The sequence below is a fragment of the Pocillopora verrucosa genome, chromosome 3 (genome assembly GCF_036669915.1).
Source record: "Pocillopora verrucosa isolate sample1 chromosome 3, ASM3666991v2, whole genome shotgun sequence".
Classification (NCBI taxonomy): domain Eukaryota; kingdom Metazoa; phylum Cnidaria; class Anthozoa; order Scleractinia; family Pocilloporidae; genus Pocillopora; species Pocillopora verrucosa.
In genome coordinates this window covers 20,629,012-20,653,604 of record NC_089314.1, presented here as the reverse complement: position 1 = coordinate 20,653,604, position 24,593 = coordinate 20,629,012, and the positions used below count along the sequence as shown (strand labels likewise).

The 24,593-nt window shown below is 39.9% G+C and overlaps 1 protein-coding gene and 2 pseudogenes across 1 annotated transcript; 1 reads left to right on the top strand and 2 right to left on the bottom strand.

The window, feature by feature from the left end:
* Positions 1 to 174: 174 nt before the first annotated feature.
* LOC131799943 (hemicentin-2-like) lies at positions 175 to 12,287 on the bottom strand (annotated as a pseudogene).
* A 2,812-nt stretch (positions 12,288 to 15,099) lies between these two features.
* Positions 15,100 to 22,045, top strand: LOC136279640 (glucose-6-phosphate isomerase-like; annotated as a pseudogene).
* LOC131799947 (uncharacterized) lies at positions 17,232 to 20,739 on the bottom strand. Its single transcript, XM_066164129.1, has 3 exons — positions 20,353 to 20,739; positions 19,348 to 20,001; positions 17,232 to 19,094 (listed from the first exon to the last, which is right to left on the bottom strand). Exons 1-3 carry the CDS (start codon positions 20,606 to 20,608, stop codon positions 17,947 to 17,949), a joined length of 2,058 nt encoding a protein of 685 aa, XP_066020226.1. The 5' UTR covers positions 20,609 to 20,739; the 3' UTR covers positions 17,232 to 17,946.
* Positions 22,046 to 24,593: the final 2,548 nt, after the last annotated feature.

The window sequence follows — 24,593 nt, the reverse complement described above, 5'->3', positions numbered from 1 at the left end:
CTTAAAATCTTCGAAATTAAGTCAATGTAAAAAAAAAAAAGAGTGGTTACTTCACACAATAGAACTATGTACTTAAGTATCAAGAAAATTTACTCATCTCAGGAAGGAATATATCTGAAATCAATACTTTCTTTAATACTGTTTCACGAACAGTCCAACTTAAAAGCCAAACTTTCAACGAAATGTAAGGTTGGTTTGACTAAATGTTACTTTTTTTTTTACTGCTTCAATGTTAACTGCTCATGCTATTCCATAGCATTTAAGTTTTCCCAGAGTGTGATATCCTTCCTCTCCTACATCACCTGTGTCACCAAACCTGAGCTGTTTGACTGGTAGATGTGTCTTTTCAGTGAGCAGACCGCTGTCTTCACGCCATACATTGTCATTCTTATTACAATTACATGGATCACTGGGGTTTGCACAGGAGTTAGTCATCCCGCATGCGCACTTACCACTTCCAGGTGTTGCTCCACCCCAGGTCGTCATTGTAGCGGAGTCGCGTGACACCCACCATGCGAGTTCGAGTCCCTTGTGTCCTATTAGAGTTGAATCATGACACTCATACTTGATAAACTGTTCACACTGTGATGAGACACTAGTGAGACTCGCCAACTGAGACAAACTCACCCCGGTGTAATGAATGTCTCGTGAATAACAGCCACGAGGGTTACATCCTTTCACATGTGTTCTACTTTCACTGTCGTGACTAATAACAGTCACGCCAACTCCATTCTTGTCACTCATGTCACAATATACCGTGAAAGGTGCCAGTCCCCCTTCGCCATCTGGGTCAATGACGTAACTTCCGTTTGCGCTACTGACGTATTTTCTTATCACAGAACAAGACGAAGTAATAGGAGGGTTGATTCTGACTTTGGCTTCTATTGTTGTCAAAGCATTAGTCGCTCTGCAGGTGTAAGATCCTTGGTGTGATTTCCTAATGTTGTTTATAACCAGAGTTCCATTTTGTAGAACATTAGACTCCACAGGAAGAGAAGACATGCCATCCTTTGTCCAAGTGATTGTAGCCCTCAGGTCACTCTCGGCCGTACATGGTACATAAAGAGGATCAGGAGCATGTGGAGTCACCTCCTGAGGAGGACGCACTTTGAACTGCAGAGGAGTAAATACCATGAGATGAGCGGTGTCTGTCGCTGATCCCAAAGTATTCTCTGCCTTGCAAATAAATATTCCACTGTCCTTTTTCGCCAAACTATAGATTTTTAACGTTCCATTCCTCACTTCAGTCCTATCTTTTGGCAAACTACCCACTGCCTTAGACCACGTGATGCTTGGCTGCGGCTGACCGACAGCATTGCAGGCAATAGTGACGTTCTGTTTCTCTTCAGCCATTAATCGACTTGATGATAACTTAGGTTTAGGGATGACTATGGAAAAGAAAACGCAGATATAATTCCTTTCTCAAAGAGTGTTGACACTGAAATTTATAATGTTATAGTTTAGTTTCATAACACCCAATATTATGCCTTAATTATAGGATCAAATAAGAAAAAAAACCAATTTCTTTTTAAGGATTAAAGTTTAACTTTGGAAGCTTTAGTTGTCTTCTGGCAAGGAATGTCTCTCAGTGTGTCAGATGAACTGTTTCATTTGATGACTTTCAAACTTAAATTGAATGACTTACACTGAACAGTTAATTTTGCTGAGGAGTTCACTTGTCCCAGCAAACTCTCTGCCCTGCAGCTGTATACTCCGTCGTCCTCAGGTCTAACGTCTTTTAGAATCAGCGCACCACTGGACTCTACCGTGTGACGTCCAACAGGAAGCGATGATCTCACCTTAGACCACTTCACTTTTGGCTTTGGGTTACCACTCACTTTACATTTCAACATGGCTGTCTGACTTTCATTAACTGTCATTCCAATGGGTCGCTCAGTCAGAGATGGCGCTGAGAGGGACTCACCGGGCTTACCTGTGGCTCCTTTCTCTCCCGGTGGCCCTCGCGGTCCCAAGGGACCGGGACCCCCTGGTAATCCGACATCCCCCTTTATTCCCATCGGCCCCGGCGGTCCTATAGGTCCATATTTACCAGGTGGCCCTTCTGGACCAGTTCTTCCAGGAGGACCCCGCTTCCCTCGGTTTCCCGGTCTTCCCCGTCTTCCCCTGTTACCTTTTTGTCCTGCTTGGCAAAGTGCGTGATTTTTTGTGCAGAACTGGTTTTGCAGTAGACTAAGCTCTTGTTTGATCAGCTTTTGTACCAAAGAGGATGCTAAGGAAGAGTTTTGTTGTAAATCATCCCGTGTAAAGCGTTTCTTTCTCGATATAGCTTCCTGGCCGTCTGAAAATATCAAAGATTGGCTCTGTTTCTCACATTCGTTGCATCAAAGAAATGGAAATGTTATTAATCTTGTAATTTGAAGTTTGAAGTCTACCTATCAAGGAAAATACTTCTGCAACCCCGAATCAATAAATTTTTAACTAATAGTTGCGTGGCTAAACACGTGGTTTAATTTTGCTCGCGAGGAAGCTTTTTCTTTGAATTAAAAATGTGTTAAAAACAATTTACTTAGGAGCAATCTTTCTCCTAGAATGTTAAGCGTTAAATACTGCGTCACCTATTCAGAAATACGCGTGGAACACTGGTGTAACCGACTGCGGCAAACACGATAATAGATGACTGCCAACATAGCAAAACTCACCATCTTCCTTTTTCCTTATATTCTCAAGTTGCCAACGTGCGTAATTCTTCTGCATCTTTCGTATGATTTCTGTCTCTATCTTATCACAGAACTTTGCTGAGTGTGATATCAGTCGATGGTGTTCTTGTATTCTGAGTTCCACGTTAATCCACGCAATGCAACATAAAAGGGACAACAACAAGGCTGACCCGGAACAAAAGCGCTCCAACATCTGTGTTCTCTTCATTTGCTTCTCTCCTTTTTCGTGTTGTTTCATTGTTACAGCTTTCAGAAAGATATCTCAAATTCATAGACATATACTGATCAATGTATCTTGACTTTTGAGGAGACGATCAGCCGGTTCATGAACGATCAAGTGCTCAAATAAAGTAACAAGATAAGTCCTTCAATCATGAGTGCATTTATAAAGTCCTTAGGGTCGACGTGACGGATCGAACATTTTGACTTCCTGTTGTGCTACAACACTTACTCATGAGACCTGTTCTGATGTCGTTGCATTTTTCTAAGCAAACGCGGAACAGTAGTAAAAGCGGAAACAAGTCAATGCTTTAGTGTTACGGGAAGTATAATTGATAATAATCATAGTATCTTGCAGGGGTATAAAGCTACATTTTCGGTGAACTTTTGACCTGCACATAAAGCTGTAAACGATTACTTCATTTGACTGACTTGAGCGGAACATGGCTGTGGCAGACTTGTACTGAGTTTTTTACCGACTTGCCCCCTCTGTCAAGTGTGTTCTTGTTTCGCTGAAACACATCTCGAAGTGTTCAGGTTTTCAGTCACGTCCATAACTGATAGATAAACATGATACCTGACGACAGGTAAATAAAGCTTCCTAAAATTAGTGAGATTTTCTAATTCGTGTTAATTTGATCGCGTAGACTTATTTCAAGCTTCATTTTTAACTAAAAAGAAATGACCCGCTACCAGCAAAATTTCTCATCATTTTAATTTCCTTCTCTCCTCGAGACACTTCAGACATTTTTGACAACTGAAGAACAAAAGCTTTTTCTCTTACGCACAGTCCTTTCAAAGTTATGATGTCGTTGCATTTTTCTAAGCAACGCGGAACAGTAGTAGAGGCGGAAACAAGTCAATGCTTTAGTGTTACGGGAAGTATTGATAATCATCATAGCATCTTGCAGGGCTATATTTTCTGTGAACTTTTGACCTGCACATCTTTAGAAATAGTGTGAATGTTGGTTACCAAGCTTCATCGTTTACGTTACGGGCTCTTTTCGATTCACTCGCTGCAAGCTTACACAATGTGAGGAAGTTAGCTTCATTTAGCTGTAAACGATTACTTCATTTGACTGATTTGAGGGGAACTTGGCAGTTGCAGACTTGAAGTGTTTTTCCGACTCGCCCCCTCTGTAAAGTGTCTTCTTGTTGCACAGAAACACATCTCAAAGTTTTCAGGTTTTCAGTCACGTCCATAATTGGTTGATAAACATCTGTGAGAATCGAGAAAAACTTCAGTGATACCCGACGATAGGAAAGTAAAACTTTATAAAATTAGTGAGATTTTCTAGTTCGCGTTAATTTAATCGCGTTGGCTTATTTCAAGCTTCATTTTTACGTAAAAAAAAGGAATTGCTACCAGCAAAATTTTTTATCATTTAAATTTTCTTCTCTTCTCGAGACACTTCAGACTTTAATGAAAACTGAGGAACAAAAGCTTTTTTCTCTCGCGCACAGTCCTTTCAAAGTTATCTGCAGTAAAAAGGCGCGCACGAACTGGCGAGCTCGTCATAAGTCAATGGACAGTTTCACGAAAACCTCTGTATTGTGAATTTTGGTATTAAAAATCCTGTCTCGTTAACTTCTCTCCAGGTGAATTTTAGCACCTCTTCTGTTTTATTTTTTATCCGTTGTGTTAATCTCAACCCTTGATACAAGGCATGCGGATTTTTTCCATGACTAAATTACGTTAATATAATTTTTCCATGTATATAATCCATGGTGTGCAAATGTGACCCGTTTATAAAACTGTTACTCCATTTAAGGCCGCAGGGCGAGGAAGTTCAGCCAAATGGCGATTTTTACAATTCTACAACCACCGTTCGGGATTTTTAAGCTTTGTACATACTAAAATAAACTGATTACCGCTGCCTTGGCGAAAAACGCAAATCAGTGGTTGGAAAGATGATTAAAATGCCAATTCATTAGCTTGTCTTATAACATAGCCAGTAAATTTGTGTAATCAAATTCAATTGCGCGAGCGTGCTTCATATTAGCTTGTCTTATAACATAGCCAGTAAATTTGTGTAATCAAATTCAATTGCGCGAGCGTGCTTCATATTCCTATTGTGCACGCTCATGACGTCAGCAAACAAATCCCTCGAGAAAAAAATTTTCCATCGGGTTGAAAATGTTATAAAACAATTGGTTCATATGTCAGCTGTGCGTTCATCGAGATATGAAGCACTTGGGAAGTTTGGAGAGCACTCAAGAAGCTAGAGTTGCAACTCTTACGCGTCTTTCGTGGATGTTTCAAGAAGCTAGAGTTGCTCTCGGCTACGTCTCGAGCAACTATTACGCATCTTTCGTGCTCTCCAAACTTCCCGCGTGCTTCATATCTCGATGAACGCACGCTGACGTATGAACCAATTGTTAAATTTCGTCCACCTTTTATCCAAGGTACACCAGATGAAAAGCTAATAAATACAATCGAACTAAAAAGCTTTCATGTAAGACAAGACCGACCTCAGTGTTTTTTAGTCGCTAGGCAACGCCTTCAAGTAAAAGCAATATAGTGTCATGCATTATCATGATTTCCAACTGTGGAGAACAGGTGAATAGGCTGTGTTCCAAAGTCGCCGAATCTTAACATTAGGGACCTTACGATCCGACAACGGCGACGGCGACGGCAACGTGAGAAGTCTGGGTCGAGCGGGGCCACGTCGTGTTGGCGTTCCCGCCAAAATTGAGATTACGAATTTTACGAGCGAGAACGTTGACGACGGTCATTGATGTTTATCGTGTTTAAGTCAACGAAAGTTTTTTAGAAAGCCATGCCAAAGTTCCGTGACACTATTCTCCTGGCTCATGCTTCCCGTTTGATTAACGCTGAAGAATTCGTGCTTCTCTACGATTTACACAAGCCTAAAAATCCGGATTTACCGTACACTAACTACGAGTGTTTCGATCTCGACAAGATGACCGATGATGAATGTAACTAGTACCGCTGCCGACAAAATCTCTGTACTATTTCCTAGTAAATCCAAAATAAAATTAAGCTTAATTGTTCTCTTTTTTTGATCGAGAAAAAAGTTGGAAAGTAAGTGATAAGAAGGCTCAGTGATAGCGAGTGAAGTACAATCACAAACAAATACAAAGCAAAATAAGTCAAATCTCTCTCCATTCAGTTTGTAGTCGTTTACAAAAGACTCCACGCTCTGTTCGTTTCGGATATTTCAAACAAACTAGTATTCTTTAAATTTAGTAGCAAAGTCTCGTTTTTACCTTGATTCATTTGCCATAGTTGGGTTTTAATTTCCACGTTTTCGCACAACGTCAAACAAGACTTCTAGACGTCCGCGCGTGAAGGGACACCGCCGTCTCAGAAATCTACTCATGCGCAGTACGTAACCGGAAGTAAAAAAGTCCCACGTCGCCGTCGCCGTTGTCGGATCGTAAGGTCCCTATTATCAGGCTGCAGCAACCGGAGATAAATTTATCTCCAGCGCATTTGGTTAGCTTTTCTCTGTCTTCACCGTCAACTTTCGGTTTCAAATGGTGGTATGTGTCGTGAAGAAAAATCCCAGCTTGGTTTTGCCCTTCTTAACTTTTCCTACAACACAAAGCAAACATCACACTATTCTGACTGCGTAGATATATGCGCGCTTGATCCTCAGTGCATGAGTTTTAATTTCTGGTGGGAGAAGAAAATATGCGATTTGAACGGCAAAGCAAGAGAGCATCATTTGCTGGGCCTGCTTTTTAACAGATAAGTCATCCACCTACATGGGAATGGCGAGGTATTCCGGCTACCCAGGTAATAAAAAGTGTTTGAAAATAGCTGATTATAAGATAATGTATGCAACTCCATCACAAATCATTGCGTTTCCCTGTTTATCGGTCAACAGCCAGATGATTGACTAAATCAGTTACTCCTAGAAAACATCTACGATAATAATATTGCTTTGGATCGGCGTTAACGCTTATCAGAGGGTCTCATTAGGGTGATTGCTTTTACGGCTCGCGGTTAAATTTCTATCAAATGTCTGGCTTGTGGTTAATAACTTTCCATTGTGGTTATGGTTAGTTTTTTTTACGACTGGCGCTTAAAATTTGTCAATTAATACTCCTAACGGCTAAATTATTTTACTGTTTTACGGCTTATGGTTAGCCTCATTGAGACAACGATGTCAAGAGGAAAGCAAAATAAATATCAGGTGAATAACCTTAACACTTTGTAGGGATAAAATGACTCTAATTGGAAGACGAGAGATGGAGGATCTTTTTTTGGTCGAAGGCAGGTGCAGTTTTTGAGTAAACGTAACAATTTAAGTATCGTCGTTTCAAGTTGGCAGTATTTCTTTCCTATCACCTTTATTTAATCAATTGCTGTAATATCGTATTTTTTTTAGTTTCAACTCTCATCGTTCTCCCACATCAATAAATTGCTTTTTATCAGTTAATCGTGGTGTTAAGTTACGGTTACCGCAGTCACACCTTTTACACCATAACATGAGTGTGCATATTCTCCATACTGTCTCTATACATTTCCTAAGGTGCTGACAAGGAGAAATTGGTTTAACAAGAATGAGCTGCTTTAGTCGGTGATATTTCCTCTATTCTCATGACCTTATTGTGTGATTCAGGTGTGATATTGTTAGAAGCTAGTTACTTTTAGGGGTCAGAGGGTTTAAAAAAGAACTACTAGGACGCCTTCATGATCAGGGGATTAGATAGAACTCTCTCCTTTTTTTTTTTTTTTTACTCTATTCAGTGTAATTTCTAAATTGCCGAATGTTTTGATTGAACAATTTTAACAGATCTCGATTCTCAATGATTGTTTCCACCCGTAAATAAACTATTCACGTCTCTGTTTGCATTACAGGTGTTTATGGGTAACAAACCCACTAATTCCATTCTGTTCCAAAAACTGACTCCATTCATTCTTGGTGCCTTGCTTGGTGAGTTATATGTTCCAGTAGTGATTTGCTCGTATAGTTTAAGTTATCTTTTCCATGAGATGCATGGTTTAAATATCATGTGATTGTGAGAGCTATTTTCCGTCTATACTTTCAAAGTGACCGAGTGCGAGTAAGACACGCGGCAGTGATCAGACACACGCAACCTGTGGCTCTCATGTGCCAGCCTAAATTACTTACTTTAAGTCCTGCGAAAATTTGTGAAGTGAATTAATGAAAGACAGTAACGTGCTTTTAAAATGAAGTAAGCGAATACTGACTCGATTTCTTACTTCTCTTTTTCTACAGCCATGTATGAACACAAGATATTTTGTCAGGGAGTAGTCTGGGATATAAACTCCTTTGACCAGTGGGGGTAGGTAGCTTACTTGTCTTTGTACTGGGCGAGCAAGCGAATTAATACAAACGCGACAATTATACGCGAGGAAATAAGCAGAAATTGATGTGTGTAGTTTATGCTTCATCGGTATCCAGAAAAACTCCCGTGTAAGGAATAGCAAGTGGGAAAGTTCTCCTCAGTGTGACATTTTGTTAAGTAAACGGTAAGGAGAATAAATAATTGAATTTTTTTTCTTACAGAGTTGAATTAGGCAAACAGCTTGCTAAAGCAATTCAGCCGGAGTTGGAGGGCCCTGAACCAGTGACGTCACACGATTCTTCGACCAATGGTCTTATTAACTACATAAAAAAACACTCCGCCAAGTAATGCTGGCTTGGAAGGAATGTCAGCCAGGGCTCAATTGTTTGTTGCAGTTAGCGATGGAGAATGTCATGCATGAAATTTTTATGAACCTGCAAAGTAAATAACGTGAATCTTAAAATAATTGCTCAAAGCACTGCAGTAGCTATCTCAATGGTGTAGTCGCTAGACCACGCGTCTCACTTCGTCCACTTTGTTTGCATGTTCAATTCAGTTTTAGCGCGAGTGTTGAGTGGTGCCTCGAGGCTTCTGGTAGATCACAAGGGACAAGACACAGGAACTTCTCAGCAAGTTTCAACATATTCATTGATAGATTACGAGTGGACACTATAGTTGACGTGCAAATTAGGCAAGTTATATAATTTTGGCGAAGCCGTTGAAGCCTACAAGCTGTGGAAAGTTGCAACGTATAAGTTGTGAAATTAAAAAAAATGAGACTCTAAAGTTTCGTAAAGTAGTTAAAGTTGTTATTTCTGTTGGACCGCAAATAAAACTACAGTCATTCACGTTAAAGCCTCTTAAGTAAAACGTTGTTATCAAGAACTTTTTGAAGTTCTCGCTAACAACGTTTTACCCTGCCTATACTGACGGAAGGAACGTGTATTCTTAAAATGTTCTGAAGACGTTTTTTAGTTTTTGACGAACTTAGCTTCGGGAAACACTCTAATCTATATATGAATTGAAACGTAAATGCCCTTTCATAGCATTTAACTTTTGCGAGGTGTGCCACAATCTTAGGAGGAGCCGCTTAGTAGAGCTGACTGGTCAACTCCGTAACAAAGCACTCCGTAACAAAGCACTCCCAGAAACTGTCGTTAATATAGGAAATTGAGGTGGAAGGTGAGATGAGTTTCTCTCACGACTCCATAAACTATTTAGGTAAAATGGAATACACTTAAAATGTTCGAAATTAAGTCAATGTAAAAAAAACCAGAGTGGTTACTTCACACAATAGAACCATGTACTTAAGTATCGAGGGAATTTACTCATGTCAGAAAGGAATATATCTGAAATCAATACTCTCTCTAATACTGTTTCACGCACAGTCTAACTTAAAAGCTAAACTTTCAACAAAATTTAAAGTTAGTTTGACGAACTGTTTTTTTTTTCTTTTACTGCTTTCATGTTAACTGCTCATGCTATTCCATAGCATTTAAGTTTTCCCAGAGTGTGATATCCTTCTTCTGATCCATAACCTGTGTCACCAAACCTGAGCTGTTTGACTGGTAGATGTGTCTTTTCAGTGAGCGCCGCTGTCTTCACGCCATACAAAGTCATTCTTATCACAATTACATCGATAACTGGGGTTTGCACAGGAGTTGGTCATCCCGCATGCGCACTTACCACTTCCAGGTGATGCTCCACCCCAGGTCGTCATTTTAGTGGAGTTTCGTGACACCCACCATGCTTGTTCAACTCCTCTCCTTCCTATCAGCGTTGACCCATAACATTCATACTTGATAAACTGTTCACACTGTGAGGAGACACTGATGAGACTCGCCAGCTGAGACAAACTCGCTCCGGCGTAATGAATGTCTCGTGAATAACAGCCTTTAGGCTCGCATCCTTTCACATGTGTTCTACTTTCACTGTCATGACCAATGACAGTCACGCCAATTCCATTCTTGTCACTCATGTCACAGTATACCGTGAAAGGTGCCAGTCCCCCTTCGCCATCTGGATCAATGACGTAATTTCCGTTTGCGCTACTGACGTATTTTCTTATCACAGAACAAGACGTAAGAATAGGAGGGTTGATTCTGACTTTGGCTTCTATTGTTGTCAAAGCATTAGTCGCTCTGCAGGTGTAATTTCCTTGGTGTGATTTCCTGATGTTGTTTATAACCAGTGTTCCATTTTGTAGAACATTAGACCCCACAGGAAGAGAAGACATGCCATCCTTTGTCCAGGTGATTATAGCTCTCAGCTCACTCTCGGCCGCACATGGCAAATAAAGAGAGCCATACGGAGTCACCTCCTGAGGAGGACGTACTTTGAACTTCAGAGGAGTAAGTACCATGAGATGAGCAGTGTCTGTCGCTGATCCCAAAGTATTCTCTGCCTTACAGATGAATATTCCACTGTCCTTTCTCGCCAAACTATAGATTTTCAACGTTCCATTCTTCACTTCAGTCCTATCTTTTGGCAAACCACCCACTGACTTAGACCACGTGATGCTTGGCCGCGGCTGACCGACAGCATTGCAGGCAATAGTGACGTTTTGTTTTTCTTCAGTCATTAATCGGCTTGATGATAACCTAAGTTTAGGGACGACTGTGGAAAAGAAAACGCAGATATAATTCCTTCATCAAGAAGCGTTAACACTGGAATCTATAATGTCGTAGTCAAGCTTCATAATACTCAATATTATGTCTTAATTACAGGATCAAAAAGAAAAAAATTAATTTATTTATTTTTAAGGATTAACGTTCAACTTTGGAAGTTTTAATCGTCTTGTGGCAAGGAATGTCTCTCAGTGTGTCAGAAGAACCGTTTCATTTGATGACTTTCAAACATAAATTGTAAGACTTACACTGAACAGTTAATTTTAATGAGGTGTTGACTTGTCCCAGCAAACTCTCTGCGCTGCAGCTGTAGACTCCGTCGTTTTCAGGTCTAACGTCTTTTAGAATCAGCGTACCACTGGACTCTACCATGTGACGTCCAACAGGAAGCGATGATGTCACCTTAGACCACTTGACTTTTGGCCTTGGGTTACCATTCACTGTACACTTCAACATGGCTGTCTGACTTTCATTGACTGTCATTCCTAAGGGTCTCTCAATCAGAGATGGTGCTGAGAGGGACTCACCGGGCTTACCTGCGGCTCCTTTCTCTCCCGGTGGCCCTCGTGGTCCCAAGGGACCAGGGCTCCCCGGTAATCCGACATCTCCCTTTACTCCTATCGGCCCCGGCGGTCCTATAGGTCCATATTTACCAGGTGGCCCTTCTGGGCCAGTTCTTCCGGGAGGACCCCGCTTCCCTCGGTTTCCTGGTCTTCCTCGTCTTCCTCTGTTACCTTTTGGTCCTGCTTGGCAAAGTGTGTGATTTTTTGCGCAGATTTGGTTTTGCAGCAGACTTAGCTCTTGTTTGATCAGCTTTTTTGCAAAAGAGGATGCAAGGGATGAGTTCTGTTGTGTATCATCCCGTGTAAATCGTTTCTCTCTCGATATAGCTTCCTGTCCGTCTGAAAATATCAAGATTGACTCTGCATCTCATATTCATTGGTATCAAAGAAATGGAAATGTTATTAATCTTGTAATTTGAATTTTGAAGGCTACCTATCAAAGATAAATACTTCCGTAACCCTAGATCAATAAATTTTAACCTATCGTTCAGTGGCTAAATTTATCTTTGCTTGGGGGGAAACTTTTTCTTTGAATTAAAACTGTGTTAAAAACAATTTACTTAAGAGCAATCTTTTTCCCAGGATGTAAAATACGCGTGGAACATCGGTGTAACCGACTGGGAACAGGAGAATAGTTGACGGCCATCATTGCAAAACTTACCATCTTCCTCTTTCCTTATATTCTCAAGTTGCCAACGTGCGTAATTCTTCTGCATCTTTTGTATGATTTCCGTATCTATCTTATCACATAACTTTGCTGAATGGGATATCAGTCGATGGTGTTCTTGTATTCTGAGTTCTACGTTAATCCACGCAACACAACATAAAAGGGATAACAGCAAACCTGACGCGGAACACAAGCGCTCCAACATCTGTGTTCTGTTCATTTGCTTCTCTGCTTTTCCATGTTGTTTCATTGTTACAGCTTTCAGAAAGATATCTCAAATTCATAGAAATATACTGATCAATGTATCTTGACTTTAAAGGAGAAGATCAGCCGGTTCTAACAAGATAAGTGTTTCAATCACGAATGTAGTTATAAGGTTATAAGGACGTTATGAATCAATTAACATTTTGACTTCCTGTTGTGCTACAATACTTTCTCATGAGACAAACGCGACAGAGTAGTAAAGGCGGAAACAAGTCAATGCTTTAGTGTTACGGGAAGTATAATTGATAATCATCCTAGTATCTTGCAGGGGCATAAAACTACATTTTCCGTGAGCTTTTGACTTGCTCTCTAGAAATAGAGTGATTGTTGGTTACCAAGCTCCATTATTTTAATAACGGGCTCTTTTCAATTCTATCGCGGCAAGCCCACATAATGTGAGGAAGTTAGCTCTCCAGCTTCATATGGCTGTAAACGATTACTTCATTTGACTGATTTGGGCGGAACATGGCTTTGGCAGACTTGTAGTGTCATTCCGACTTGCCCCCTCTGTGAAGTGTCTTCTTGTTTCGCTGAAACACATCTCAAAGTTTTCAGGTTTTCAGTCACGTCCATAATTGATTAATAAACATCTATGAGAATCGAGAAAAACTTTAGAGATACCTAACGATAGGAAAATAAAGCCTCATAAAATTACTGAGATTTTCTAATTCGCGTTAATTTGATAGCGTTGGCTAATTTGCTTCATTTTCACGTGAAATATAGGACTCGCTACTAGCAAAATTTCCATTACAACTTTACGTCGATATAAATGGGTGTTACCGCTGGATTTTGTGCATAGAAGGCTCGATTTATTCCTTTGGGTATTCACTTCGGGGGGCCACACAGAACCGCCGAAAGCGTAATGACTAAGTTCGGATTCATTCGCTCTGGAAAGGGTGAGATCTTTTGGAGGAAGACTCAAAGGAATGAAACAAAAGCGCGGTTAAACGACCTCGAGCGGCGGCGTCTACAAGCGTACCCTTTTTGTTTTGATGTGTCAATGCACCCCAAGGAATCATGGAAAGATTTTATGCTTTCAAATTTTTCACTCGATGTCTTCAAGTTTGATTTTTGTTTATTAAAACAGATCATTTTCAGAGCTTTACAAAGACTTTGAACGAGCATAGTTGATGATTGTATGCCAAAGTTCGTATTTTACTTCTTGTTATTGGCGTTTTAATTTATGCACAGCCATCTTTTACCGGCGCGTGAGAAGCATGAATTCCAAAGAATGACTGCAGACATTTTATGCATTCAATGTGTTTTCATGCATGCAAAGTGTTTTTCGCTAAATTTTTTCAATTTTGATTGCGAGCTTTCTAGAGGGACCTTTAAATGAGGTGCGCGTGAAGCGTATTTGCAAGTTGTGCATTCGCGAACATTCCGATAATCGCGTGCTAGATCACAATCGAAATTTACAAAAGGCCGATCTAACAAAGGAAATAGCGTCAAGTCTGACAGCTCTCAATTCATTTTTACGAATCTGAAATTCCTCTTGAGCCTATGGGACAGGTGCACTCGCGAGCCGTTTTTGTCGATGAACTCCAAACTTCTGTTGTTTACATTTAAGCTACTGTTTTTGTCTGTTGCGTTCCTTGCTTTGTGGTTAAGAAATCAAAAGCAAAATTTTCGGAATTGAAGCTATTGTTCGTTTTTGAATGATAAACAAAGGAAAATTGTCGCACATGTCATCAAAGGGCGTTCCGATTTCTATAGCGGTCTTACATTTCCGAGTGAAATCCGACGAGAACCCAAACAACAGCATGACCCACGGAACATAGGTACACACTTAAACTGATTACCGCTGGTTAGGCAAAAAACGCAAATCAGTGGTAGGAAAGGCGATTACAAAGCCAATTTATTAGCTCCTCATTTCGTACACCTTTTATCCAAGGTACACCAGATGAAAAGCTAATAAATACAATCGAACTAAAAAGCTTTCATGTAAGACAAGACCGACCTCAGTGTTTTTTAGTCGCTAGGCAACGCCTTCAAGTAAAAGCAATATAGTGTCATGCATTATCATGATTTCCAACTGTGGAGAACGGGTGAATAGGCTGTTTTCCAAAGTCGCTGAATCTTAACATCATCAGCCTGCAGCAACCGGAGATAAATGTATCTCCAGCGTATTTGGTCAGCTTTTCTTTATCTTCACCGTTGGCTTCAAATGGTGGTGTGTGTCGTGAAGAGAAATCCCAGCTTGGTTTTGCCCTTCTTAACTTTTCCTACAGCACAAAGCAAACATCACACTATTCTGACTGCAAATATGTAAGCGCGCTTGATCCTCAGTGCATGAGTTTTAATTTCTGGTGGGAGAAGAAAATATGCGATTTGAACGGCAAAGCAAGAGAGCATCATTTGCTGGGCCTGCTTTGTAACAGATAAGTCATCCACTTACATGGGAATGGCGAGGTATCCCGGCTACCCAGGTAATAAAAAGTGTTTGAAAATAGCTGATTATAAGATAATGTATGCAACTCCATCACAAATCATTGCGTTTCCCTGTTTATCGGTCAACAGCCAGATGATTGACTAAATCAGTTACTCCTAGAAAACATCTACGATAATAATATTGCTTTGGATCGGCGTTAACGCTTATCAGAGGGTCTCATTAGGGTGATTGCTTTTACGGCTCGCGGTTAAATTTTTTTCAAATGTATGGCTTGTGGTTAATAACTTTCCATTGTGGTTACGGTTATTTTTTTTACGACTGACGCTTAAAATTTGTCAATTAATACTCCTAACGGCTAAATTATTTTACTGTTTTACGGCTTATGGTTAGCCTCATTAAGACAACGATGTCAAGAGGAAAGCAAAATAAATATCAGGTGAATAACCTTAACACTTTGTAGTGATAAAATGACTCTAATTGGAAGACGAGAGATGGAGGATCTTTTTTTGGTCGAAGGCAGGTGCAGTTTTTGAGTAAACGTAACAATTTAAGTATCGTCGTTTCAAGTTGGCAGTATTTCTTTCCTATCACCTTTATTTAATCAATTGCTGTAATATCGTATTTTTTTTTTTAGTTTCAACTCTCATCGTTCTCCCACATTAATAAATTGCTTTTTATAAGTTAATCGTGGTGTTGGAAAGTTACGGTTACCGCAGTCACACCTTTTAAACCATAACATGAGTGTGCATATTCTCCATACTGTCTCTATACATTTCCTAAGGTGCTGACAAGGAGAAATTGGTTTAACAAGAATGAGCTGCTTTAGTCGGTGATATTTCCTCTATTCCCATGACCTTATTGTGTGATTCAGGTGTGATATTGTTAGGGGAAATTAGAAGCTAGTCACTTTTAGGGGTCAGAGGGTTTAAAAAAGAACTACTAGGACGCCTTCATGATCAGGGGATTAGATAGAACTCTCTCCTTTTTTTTATTTTATTTTATTTTTTTTTACTCTATTCAGTGTAATTTCTAAATTGCCGAATGTTTTGATTGAACAATTTTAACAGATCTCGATTCTCAATGATTGTTTCCACCCGAAATAAACTATTCACGTCTCTGTTTGCATTACAGGTGTTTATGGGTAACAAACCCAATAATTCCATTCTGTTCCAAAAACTGACTCCATTCATTCTTGGTGCCTTGCTTGGTGAGTTATATGTTCCAGTAGTGATTTGCTCGTATAGTTTAAGTTATCTTTTCCATGAGACGCACATCATCACATCATCACTTTTTTGTTCTTACCCCATTTTGACGTCATCTGTGATCTATTACTGAACAGACGCACGGCAACTTGGAATCTATTTGTTAATGTGACTGTGAGAGAGATTTTCTATACTTTCAAAGTGACTGAGTGCGAGTAAGACACGCGCGGCTTGTGGCTCTCACATGTCAGCCTAAATTACTTACATCAAGTTCTGCGAAAATTTGTTTAGTAAATTAATGTAAAGAAAGTGACGTGCTTTTGAAGTGAGTTAGGCGAATACTGACTCGATTCCTTACTTCTCTTTTTTTCTACAGTCATGTATAAATATTTTGTTAGGGTGTAGTCTGGGATATAAACTCCTTTGACCAATGGGGATAAGTAGCTTACTTATCTTTATTGTACTGGGTGATCGAATTAATACAAAGGCCGCAATTATACACGAGGTAATAAGCAGAAGTTGGTGTCTGTAGTCTATGCTTCATCGGTATCCTGAAAAACTGAATAAAGGAGGTAAGTTTCTAAAGAAACTGTGGTGCTGCGTCGGTGGGATAGTATAACTGAGTTGATAGCGTTAATTGGCCACTGTAAAGGGTTTTAAAGCTGACGTTTCAAACGTTAGCCCTTCGGTAGAGCATATGAAGAAGGGCTAGCGCTCGAAACGTCAGCTTTAAAACTCTTTACGGGGGCCAATTTATGTTATCAACTCAGTTGATAATACTAATTAAATTACCCTGTTATCCAGAAAAACTCTCGCGTAAGGAATGCATGGCAAATAGGAAAGTTCTCCTTATGATTTTTTGTTTAGTAAACAGTAAGGAGAATAAATAATTGAAGTTTCTTTTTCTGGATTTTTTTTCTTATAGAGTTGAGTTTGGCAAACAGCTTGCTAAAGCAATTAAGCCGGAGTTAGAGCCCTGAACCGGTGACGTCACACGATTCTTCAACAAATGGTCTTATAAACTACATAACATAACATTCCACCAAGCAATGTTGGCTTGGACGGAATATCAGCCAGGAATCAATTGTTTGTATTTAAGTTGCAGTTAGCGATGGGGAATGTCATGTATGAAATTTTTATGAACCTGCAACGTAAATCTCAAAATAATTGCCTAGAGCACTGCAGTATTTATCTGAATGGTGTAACCGCTAGACCGTGTACCTCACTTCGTCCCTGTTGTTTGCATGTTCAATTCACTTTTGGCACGAGTGTTGAGTGGTGCTTCGAGGCTTCTGGTAGATCAAAAGGGACAAGACACAGGAACTTCTCAGCAAGTTTCTACATATTCATTGATAGATTACAAGAGGACACTATAGTTTACAAGCAAACTAGACAACTTGATATAATTTTGGCGACGCTGTTGAAGCTTACAAGGTCTGGAAAGTTGCAACGTATAAGTTGTGAAATAAAAATAAAATGAAACTCTAAAGTTTCTTAAAAGAACTAAATTCGTTTTCTATGTTGGACCGCAAATAAAACTACAGTCATTTACGTTACAAGTCTTAAAGTTCTTGCTAACAACGTTTTACCCTGGCTATACTGAGAAAAGGAAACATGAAAAGCGATTTTATTATTCCTATTCTTAAAATGTTCTAAAGATGTTGTCCGTTTTTGACGAACTATGCTTCGGAAACACTCTGATCTATGTTTGATTTTAAACGTACATGCCCTTTCTAACATTTCAATTTTACGAGGTGTGTCTCAATCTCAGAACGCGGCTAAAACTGATCAGTCAACTCCATAGTCCGTAACAAAGCACACCTTGAACCTGTTGTTAACATACAAAATTGAGGCGAGAGTTGAGATCAGTTGCTTATACAACTCAAGAAAATTTACTGTGGTGTCAGAAAGAAACATATCTGAAATCAATACTCTCTCTAATACTGTTTCACGCACAGTCTAACTTAAAAGCTAAACTTTCAACAAAATTTAAAGTTAGTTTGACTAACTGTGTTTTCTTTTTTTTCTTTTACTGCTTTCATATTAACTGCTCATGCTATTCCATAGCATTTAAGTTTTCCCAGAGTGTGATATCCTTCTTCTGATGAATGACCTGTGTCACCAAACCTGAGCTGTTTGACTGGTAGATGTGTCTTTTCAGTGAGCAGACCGCTGTCTTCACGCCATACCTCGTCATTCTTATCACAGTTACAGGGGTAACTGGGGTCTGCACAGGAGTTGGTCATCCCGCATGCGCACTTACCACTTCCAGGTGATGCTCCACCCCAGGTCGTCATTTTAGCGGAGTCACGTGACACCCACCATGCGTACCCACCTCCAATCCCTCCTAGTAGCACTGAATCATGGCACTCATACTTGATAAACTGTTCACACTGTGAGGAGACACTAGTGAGACTCGCCAGCTGAGACAAACTCGCTCCGGTGTAATGAATGTCTCGTGAATAACAGCCTCGAGACTCACATCCTTTCACATGTGTTCTACTTTCACTGTCGTGACTAATAACAGTCACGCCAACTCCATTCTTGTCACTCATGTCGCAATATACCGTGAAAGGCGCCACTCCCCCTTTGCCATCTGGATCAATGACGTAATTTCCGTTTGCGCTACTGACGTATTTTCTTATCACAGAACAGGACGAAGTAATGGGAAGATTGATTTTAACTTTGGCTTCTATTGTTGTCAGAGCATTAGTCGCTCTGCATGTGTAATTTCCTAGGTGTGATTTCCTGATGTTGTTTATAACCAGTGTTCCATTTTGTAGAACATTAGACTCCACAGGAAGAGAAGACATGCCATCCTTTGTCCAAGTGATTGTAGTTCTCAGGTCACTCTCAGCTGTACATGGTACATAAAGAGAATCAGAAGCATGCGGAGTCACCTCCTGAGGAGGACGCACTTTGAATTTCAGGGCAGTAAATACTACGAGATGAGCATTGTCTGTCGCTGATCCCAAAGTATTCTCTGCCTTACAGATGAATATTCCACTGTCCTCTCTCACCAAACTATAGATTTTCAACGTTCCATTCCTCACTTCAGTCCTATCTTTCGGAAGACTACCCACTGCCTTAGACCACGTGATGCTTGGCCGCGGCTGACCGACAGCATTGCAGGCAATAGTCACGTTTTGTTTTTCTTCAGCCATTAATCGACTTGATGATAACCTAAGTTTAGGGACGACTGTGGAAAAGAAAACGCAGATATAATTCCTTCATCAAGAAGCGTTAACACTGGAAACTGTAATGTCATAGTTTAGCTTCATAACACCCAACGTCATGCCTTAATTACAGGATCAAATAAGAAAAATAGTCAATTTATTTTTAAGGACTAAGGTTCAACTTTGGAAGCTTAAACTGCCGGCAAGGAATGTCTCTCAGTGTGTCAGATGAACTGTTTCATTTGATGACTTTCAAACATAAATTGTAAGACTTACACTGAACTGTTAATTTTGCTGAAGTGTTGACTTGTCCCAGCAAACTCTCTGCCATGCAGCTGTAGACTCCGTCGTCCCCAGGTCTAACGTCTTTTAGAATCAGCGTACCACTGGACTCTACCATATGACGTCCAACAGGAAGCGATGATGTCACCTTAGACCACTTCACTTTTGGCTTTGGGTTACCACTCACTTTACATTTCAACATGGCTGTCTGACTTTCATTGACTGTCATTCCAATGGGTCGCTCAGTCAGAGATGGCGCTGAGAGGGACTCACCGGGCTTACCTGTGGCTCCTTTCTCTCCCGGTGGCCCTCGCGGTCCCAAGGGACCGGGGTTCCCTGGTAATCCGACATCCCCCTTTATTCCCATCAGCCCCGGCGGTCCTATAGGTCCATATTTACCAGGTGGCCCTTCTGGACCAGTTCTTCCGGGAGGACCCAGTTTCCCTCGGTTTCCTGGTCTTCCTCGTCTTCCCCTGTTACCCTTTGGTCCTGCTTGGCAAAGTGTGTGATTTTTTGCGCAGATTTGGTTTTGCAGCAGACTAAGCTCTTGTTTGATCAGCTTTTGTACAAAAGAGGATGCTGGGAAAGAGTTTTGTTGTAAATAATCCCGTGTAAAGCGTTTCTTTCTCGATATATCTTCCTGCCCGTCTGAAAATATCAAAGATTGGCTCTGTTTCTCATATTCGTTGCATCAAAGAAGTGGAAATGTTATTAATCTTGTAATTTGAAGTTTGAAGGCTACCTATCAAGGAAAATACTTCTGCAACCCCAGATTACTGATGAATTTTTAACTTATAGTTCCGTGGCTAAATTAAACAATACTTGGGAGGAAGCTTTTACTTTGAATGAAAGGTGTTAAAAAACTTCGCTTGGGAGTAATCTTTTCCCTAGAATGTAAAGTTTTAAATGCTGTATCACCTAAACAAAAATACGCGTGGAACACCGATGTAACCGACTGGGAACACGAGGAAAGATGACGGCTAACATAGCAAAACTTACCATCTTCCCCTGTCCTTGTATTCTCAAGTTGCCAACGTGCATAATTCTTTTGCACCTTTCGTATGATTTCTGTCTCTATCTTGTCACAGAACTTTGCCGAGTGTGATATCAGTCGATGGTGTTCTTGTATTCTGAGTTCCATGTTAATCCACGCAACACAACATAACAGAGACAACAGCAAGCTTGACCCGGAACACAAGCGCTCCAACATCTGTGTTCTGTTCATTTGCTTCGCTGCTATTCCATGTCGTTTCATTGTTACAGCAATTAGAAAGATTCATAGACATAAACTGATCAATGAATGTATCTTGACTTTTGAGGATCAGCTGGTTCATAGAGGATCTAGTACTCAAATAAACTATCAAAACACGCTCTGTTGTAGTAATAATGTCAGTTACGAACAGTCACGCGTATTAATAGTTATATAACGTTTAGTCACGAGTTTTGTTTGTACAGATCGCATCTGATTACTTCCTGTTGTAACAGGAATAACAGTGATGGCAAAGCAAGCCCAACGCAAGCTTAAAACGACAGAGAACGCCGTAAGGTACAACGGGCACACAAGGATTGAGTAAGTTCTGTTAATCTTACGTGTAAGTACGGAATATTTATATATTCCAGTCGTGATTTGCTCGTATAGTTTAAGTTATTTTTGCCATGAGAAGCATGGTTTAAATATTACGTGATTGTGAGAGCCATTGTCTATACTTTCAAAGTGACCGAGTGCGAGTAAGACACGCGGCAGTGATCAGACACGCGCGACTCGTGGCTTTCACGTGAATTAGTTAAAAGACAGTGACATGCTTTTAAAATGAATTACGTGAATACTGAGTTGATTCCTTAATTGTCTTTTTCAACAGCCATGTATGAACACAAGATATTTTGTCAAGGAGGGGTCTGGGATATAAGCTCTTTGACCAGTGGGGGTAGGTAGCTTTCTTGTCTCTGTACTGGGCGAGCGAGTGAATTACTACAAACGCGACAATTATACACGAGGAAATAAGCAGAAATTGGTGTCTGCGGTTTATCGTTCATCGATATCCAGAAAAACTGCTGTGTGAGGAATGGCAAATAGGAAAGTTCTCCTTATGACATTTTGTTTAGTGAACAGTAAGGAGAATAAATAATTCAGTTTTCTTTTTCTGAATTTTTTTTCTTACAGAGTTGAATTAGGCAAACAGCTTGCTAAAGCAATTCAGCCGGAGTTGGAGGGCCCTGAACCTGTGACGTCACACGATTCTTCAACAAATGGTCTTATTAACTACATAAAAAAACACTCCACCAAGTAATGCTGGCTTGGAAGGAATGTCAGCCAGGAATCAATTGTTTGTATTTAAGTTGCAGTTAGCAATGGGGAATGTCATGCATGAAATTTTTATGAACCTGAAAAATAAATTACTGCTCAAAGCACTGCAGTAGTTATCTGAATGGTGTAGTCGCTAGACCACGTGTCTCACTTCGTCCACTTTGTTTGCATGTTCAATTCAGTTTTGGCGCGAGTTTTAAGTGGTGCCTCGAGGCTTCTGGTAGGTCACAAGGGACAGGACATAGGAACTTCTCAGCAAGTTTCAGGATATTCCTTGATAGATTACAAGTGGACACTATAGTTAACGTGCAAACTAGGTAAGTTATAATTTTGGCGAAGCCGTTGAAGCCTACAAGCTCTAGAAAGTTGCAACGTACTATTTGTGAAAAAAAGTGAAACTCTAAAGTTTCGCAAAGTACTTAAAGTAGTTATTTCTGTTAGACCGCAAATAAAACGACAGTCATTCACGTTAAAGCCTTTTAAGTAAAACATTGGTTAACAAGAACTTTTTGAAGTTCTTGCTAACAGCGTTTTACCCTACCCATACTGACTAAAGGAACACGAAAAGCGATTTTATTATTCCTATTCTTAAGAGAGGATGTCAGCATCCATCGAACAAATTTGAAATATTGTGGCAAGTTGCCCAAAATTCATTTTCTTCCCTACTTTCGTATTTTGTAGCCCAATATGTCCTAATAATTGTGGTGTAGTTTTTTTGGTGAAAATATATTTTAGTTTTCGAGAAATGATTTTTTTCGTTCGACCGCTCAAATATGCAAATTTTCATCGTGAATATTACCCGAGTTGTGTGACCTCGTGTAACGAATTTACTTCACTTCCGATATTTCTGTCAACATAAGCCTTTGATTTATCATCTAAACTTAATCCCCTGTCATTATTGAAGCTGGCAAAGAAATATTTATTTTTTGGTGAATATTTTTGTCTGACATACTTTTACTATGTCGAAAAGTAGCATGAAAACAAAAACAGTTTTAACAATGACCGATACAGAATCTACTGAGCTTCTAGCTTTTAAAAGACAAAAGGATGGTTATAAAGTTGCTGTAAAAATTTCCTTGTGTATTTGTGTCGTTCTATCGTGAGACGAACTCAAAGTCCGGCAAAATTTACTTGCTAGCGACTATGTAATATACATCTTGTGCCTATTTGTCGCCACCGTTTACTAGCTTAAATCGCTACAATTTGTAAAAAAAATCTAGCATAATACTCTTACCTCATTTATTTACGATTTTATGAGCTGTTTCGATGATCAAGTTATGCTCTACCACATTTAAGCCAGATTTAATTTGCAGTTTATAAAACTTTTCCACATTATATCAGTTGCATGACAAGCGTGACACAAATTTAAAGATGAATAGACCTCCGAATTACCAAGAGATGGGTTTTTTCCCTCTTTGCATATCTATAAAAACCTTCCAAGAATTACTGTATTCAGAAAACTAAAATTTCCAGATTCATCGATGATTCCTTTGCCGGTGGAAGTCAAAGAATGTTCACAAAAGTCAATTCGATTGACAGGCTACATACTGATTTAGCTAATTGATCTATTCTATAAGCGTTTCATCTTACATGCTAACAAGGAGATTTGCTGACAAAACTTTTTTCTCTTCACCGAAAATCACATCAAAATTTGTCCTTGCTAAATTTCAAGTGTGCTGCACGTATCAGCACCCCCCGAGGAACCCCAAAAGAGGGCGAGGATGCGCGCCGGGAATTTCAAAAATGACCCCTATAAAATTATAAAAGGTACCTGAGTCTTATCCGTGTGGGAGTGGCAACAACTGATGTCTACCCAAAAGTACCAATTTAAATACAAAAAATTGAAAAATCCTTAAAATAAAAACTCCTTTATCGATATGCTCCAGAGGCTCAGGTCAGATCATTAAAATCGTCCAAGTAATGCTTATTTCAGGTATTTTATTGAGCGAAAAACAGCCTAAAAGGTACCAGCTAGGTCTCCGGTAGTCCACTAAAGTTTGAGACATCGTAAAAGGTACCAGATAACTGATTTTGACCCCTGAAAGGTACGACAAGCATCCTCACCCATATCCTATCGCCTGATGACTCGTTTCGAATAATTTTACTCAGCTATCATGTGGCGGCCGGGATGAACCCGTTCTTGAACAAAACTCATTCCGATATTATGTAAAAGGCCCCTAACAGTTTTTATTCCCCGAGCATCACGCTTTGCTCTCCCGCCAGAACACTATAAATTTCAATATGCGCCGCTACTGAAACGATTACCGTATTTCTTCACCTATAAGCCGAGCGATTTTCAGCATTTGACACAAAAGTTTGAGATTTTTTTCACAAGAAACGGGCTTCGGCTTATAGCCGAGGGTTTGGAATTCAAAAACAAGTACAAATTTAGTGTTAATGCGAAATGACCTTAAATTCCGTGACTGCAGCGCTTTTTACGTGACATGCTTTAAAATTGACATGTGAATGAAAGTGATCCTTGCAATAATGTGCACTACTAAGGCAGTAGTGAAAATAAGGCCTGAAAAAAATTCAGGCTTGTACGGGATTTGAACCCGTACAAGACCTCTGCGATACCGGTGCAGCGCTCTACCAACTGAGCTAACAAGCCAACTGGGAGCTAGTTATGAAGTTGGTTCTAAATAAACCCGTGAAGTGATGAAGAAATGGTTAAGAATATATAAAAGTCATATATTTGAACTGTGGATAAAGACGTGAATGAAAGTGATCCTCGCAGTAATGTGCACTACTTAGGCAGTAGTGAAAATAAGGCCTGAAAAAAAAAATTCAGGCCTGTACGGGATTTTAACCCATGATCTCTGCGATACCGGTGCAGCGCTCTACCAACTGAGCTAACAAGCCAACTGGGAGCTGGTTATGAAGTTGGTTCTAAATAAACCCGTGAAGTGATGAATAAATGGTTAAGAATATATGA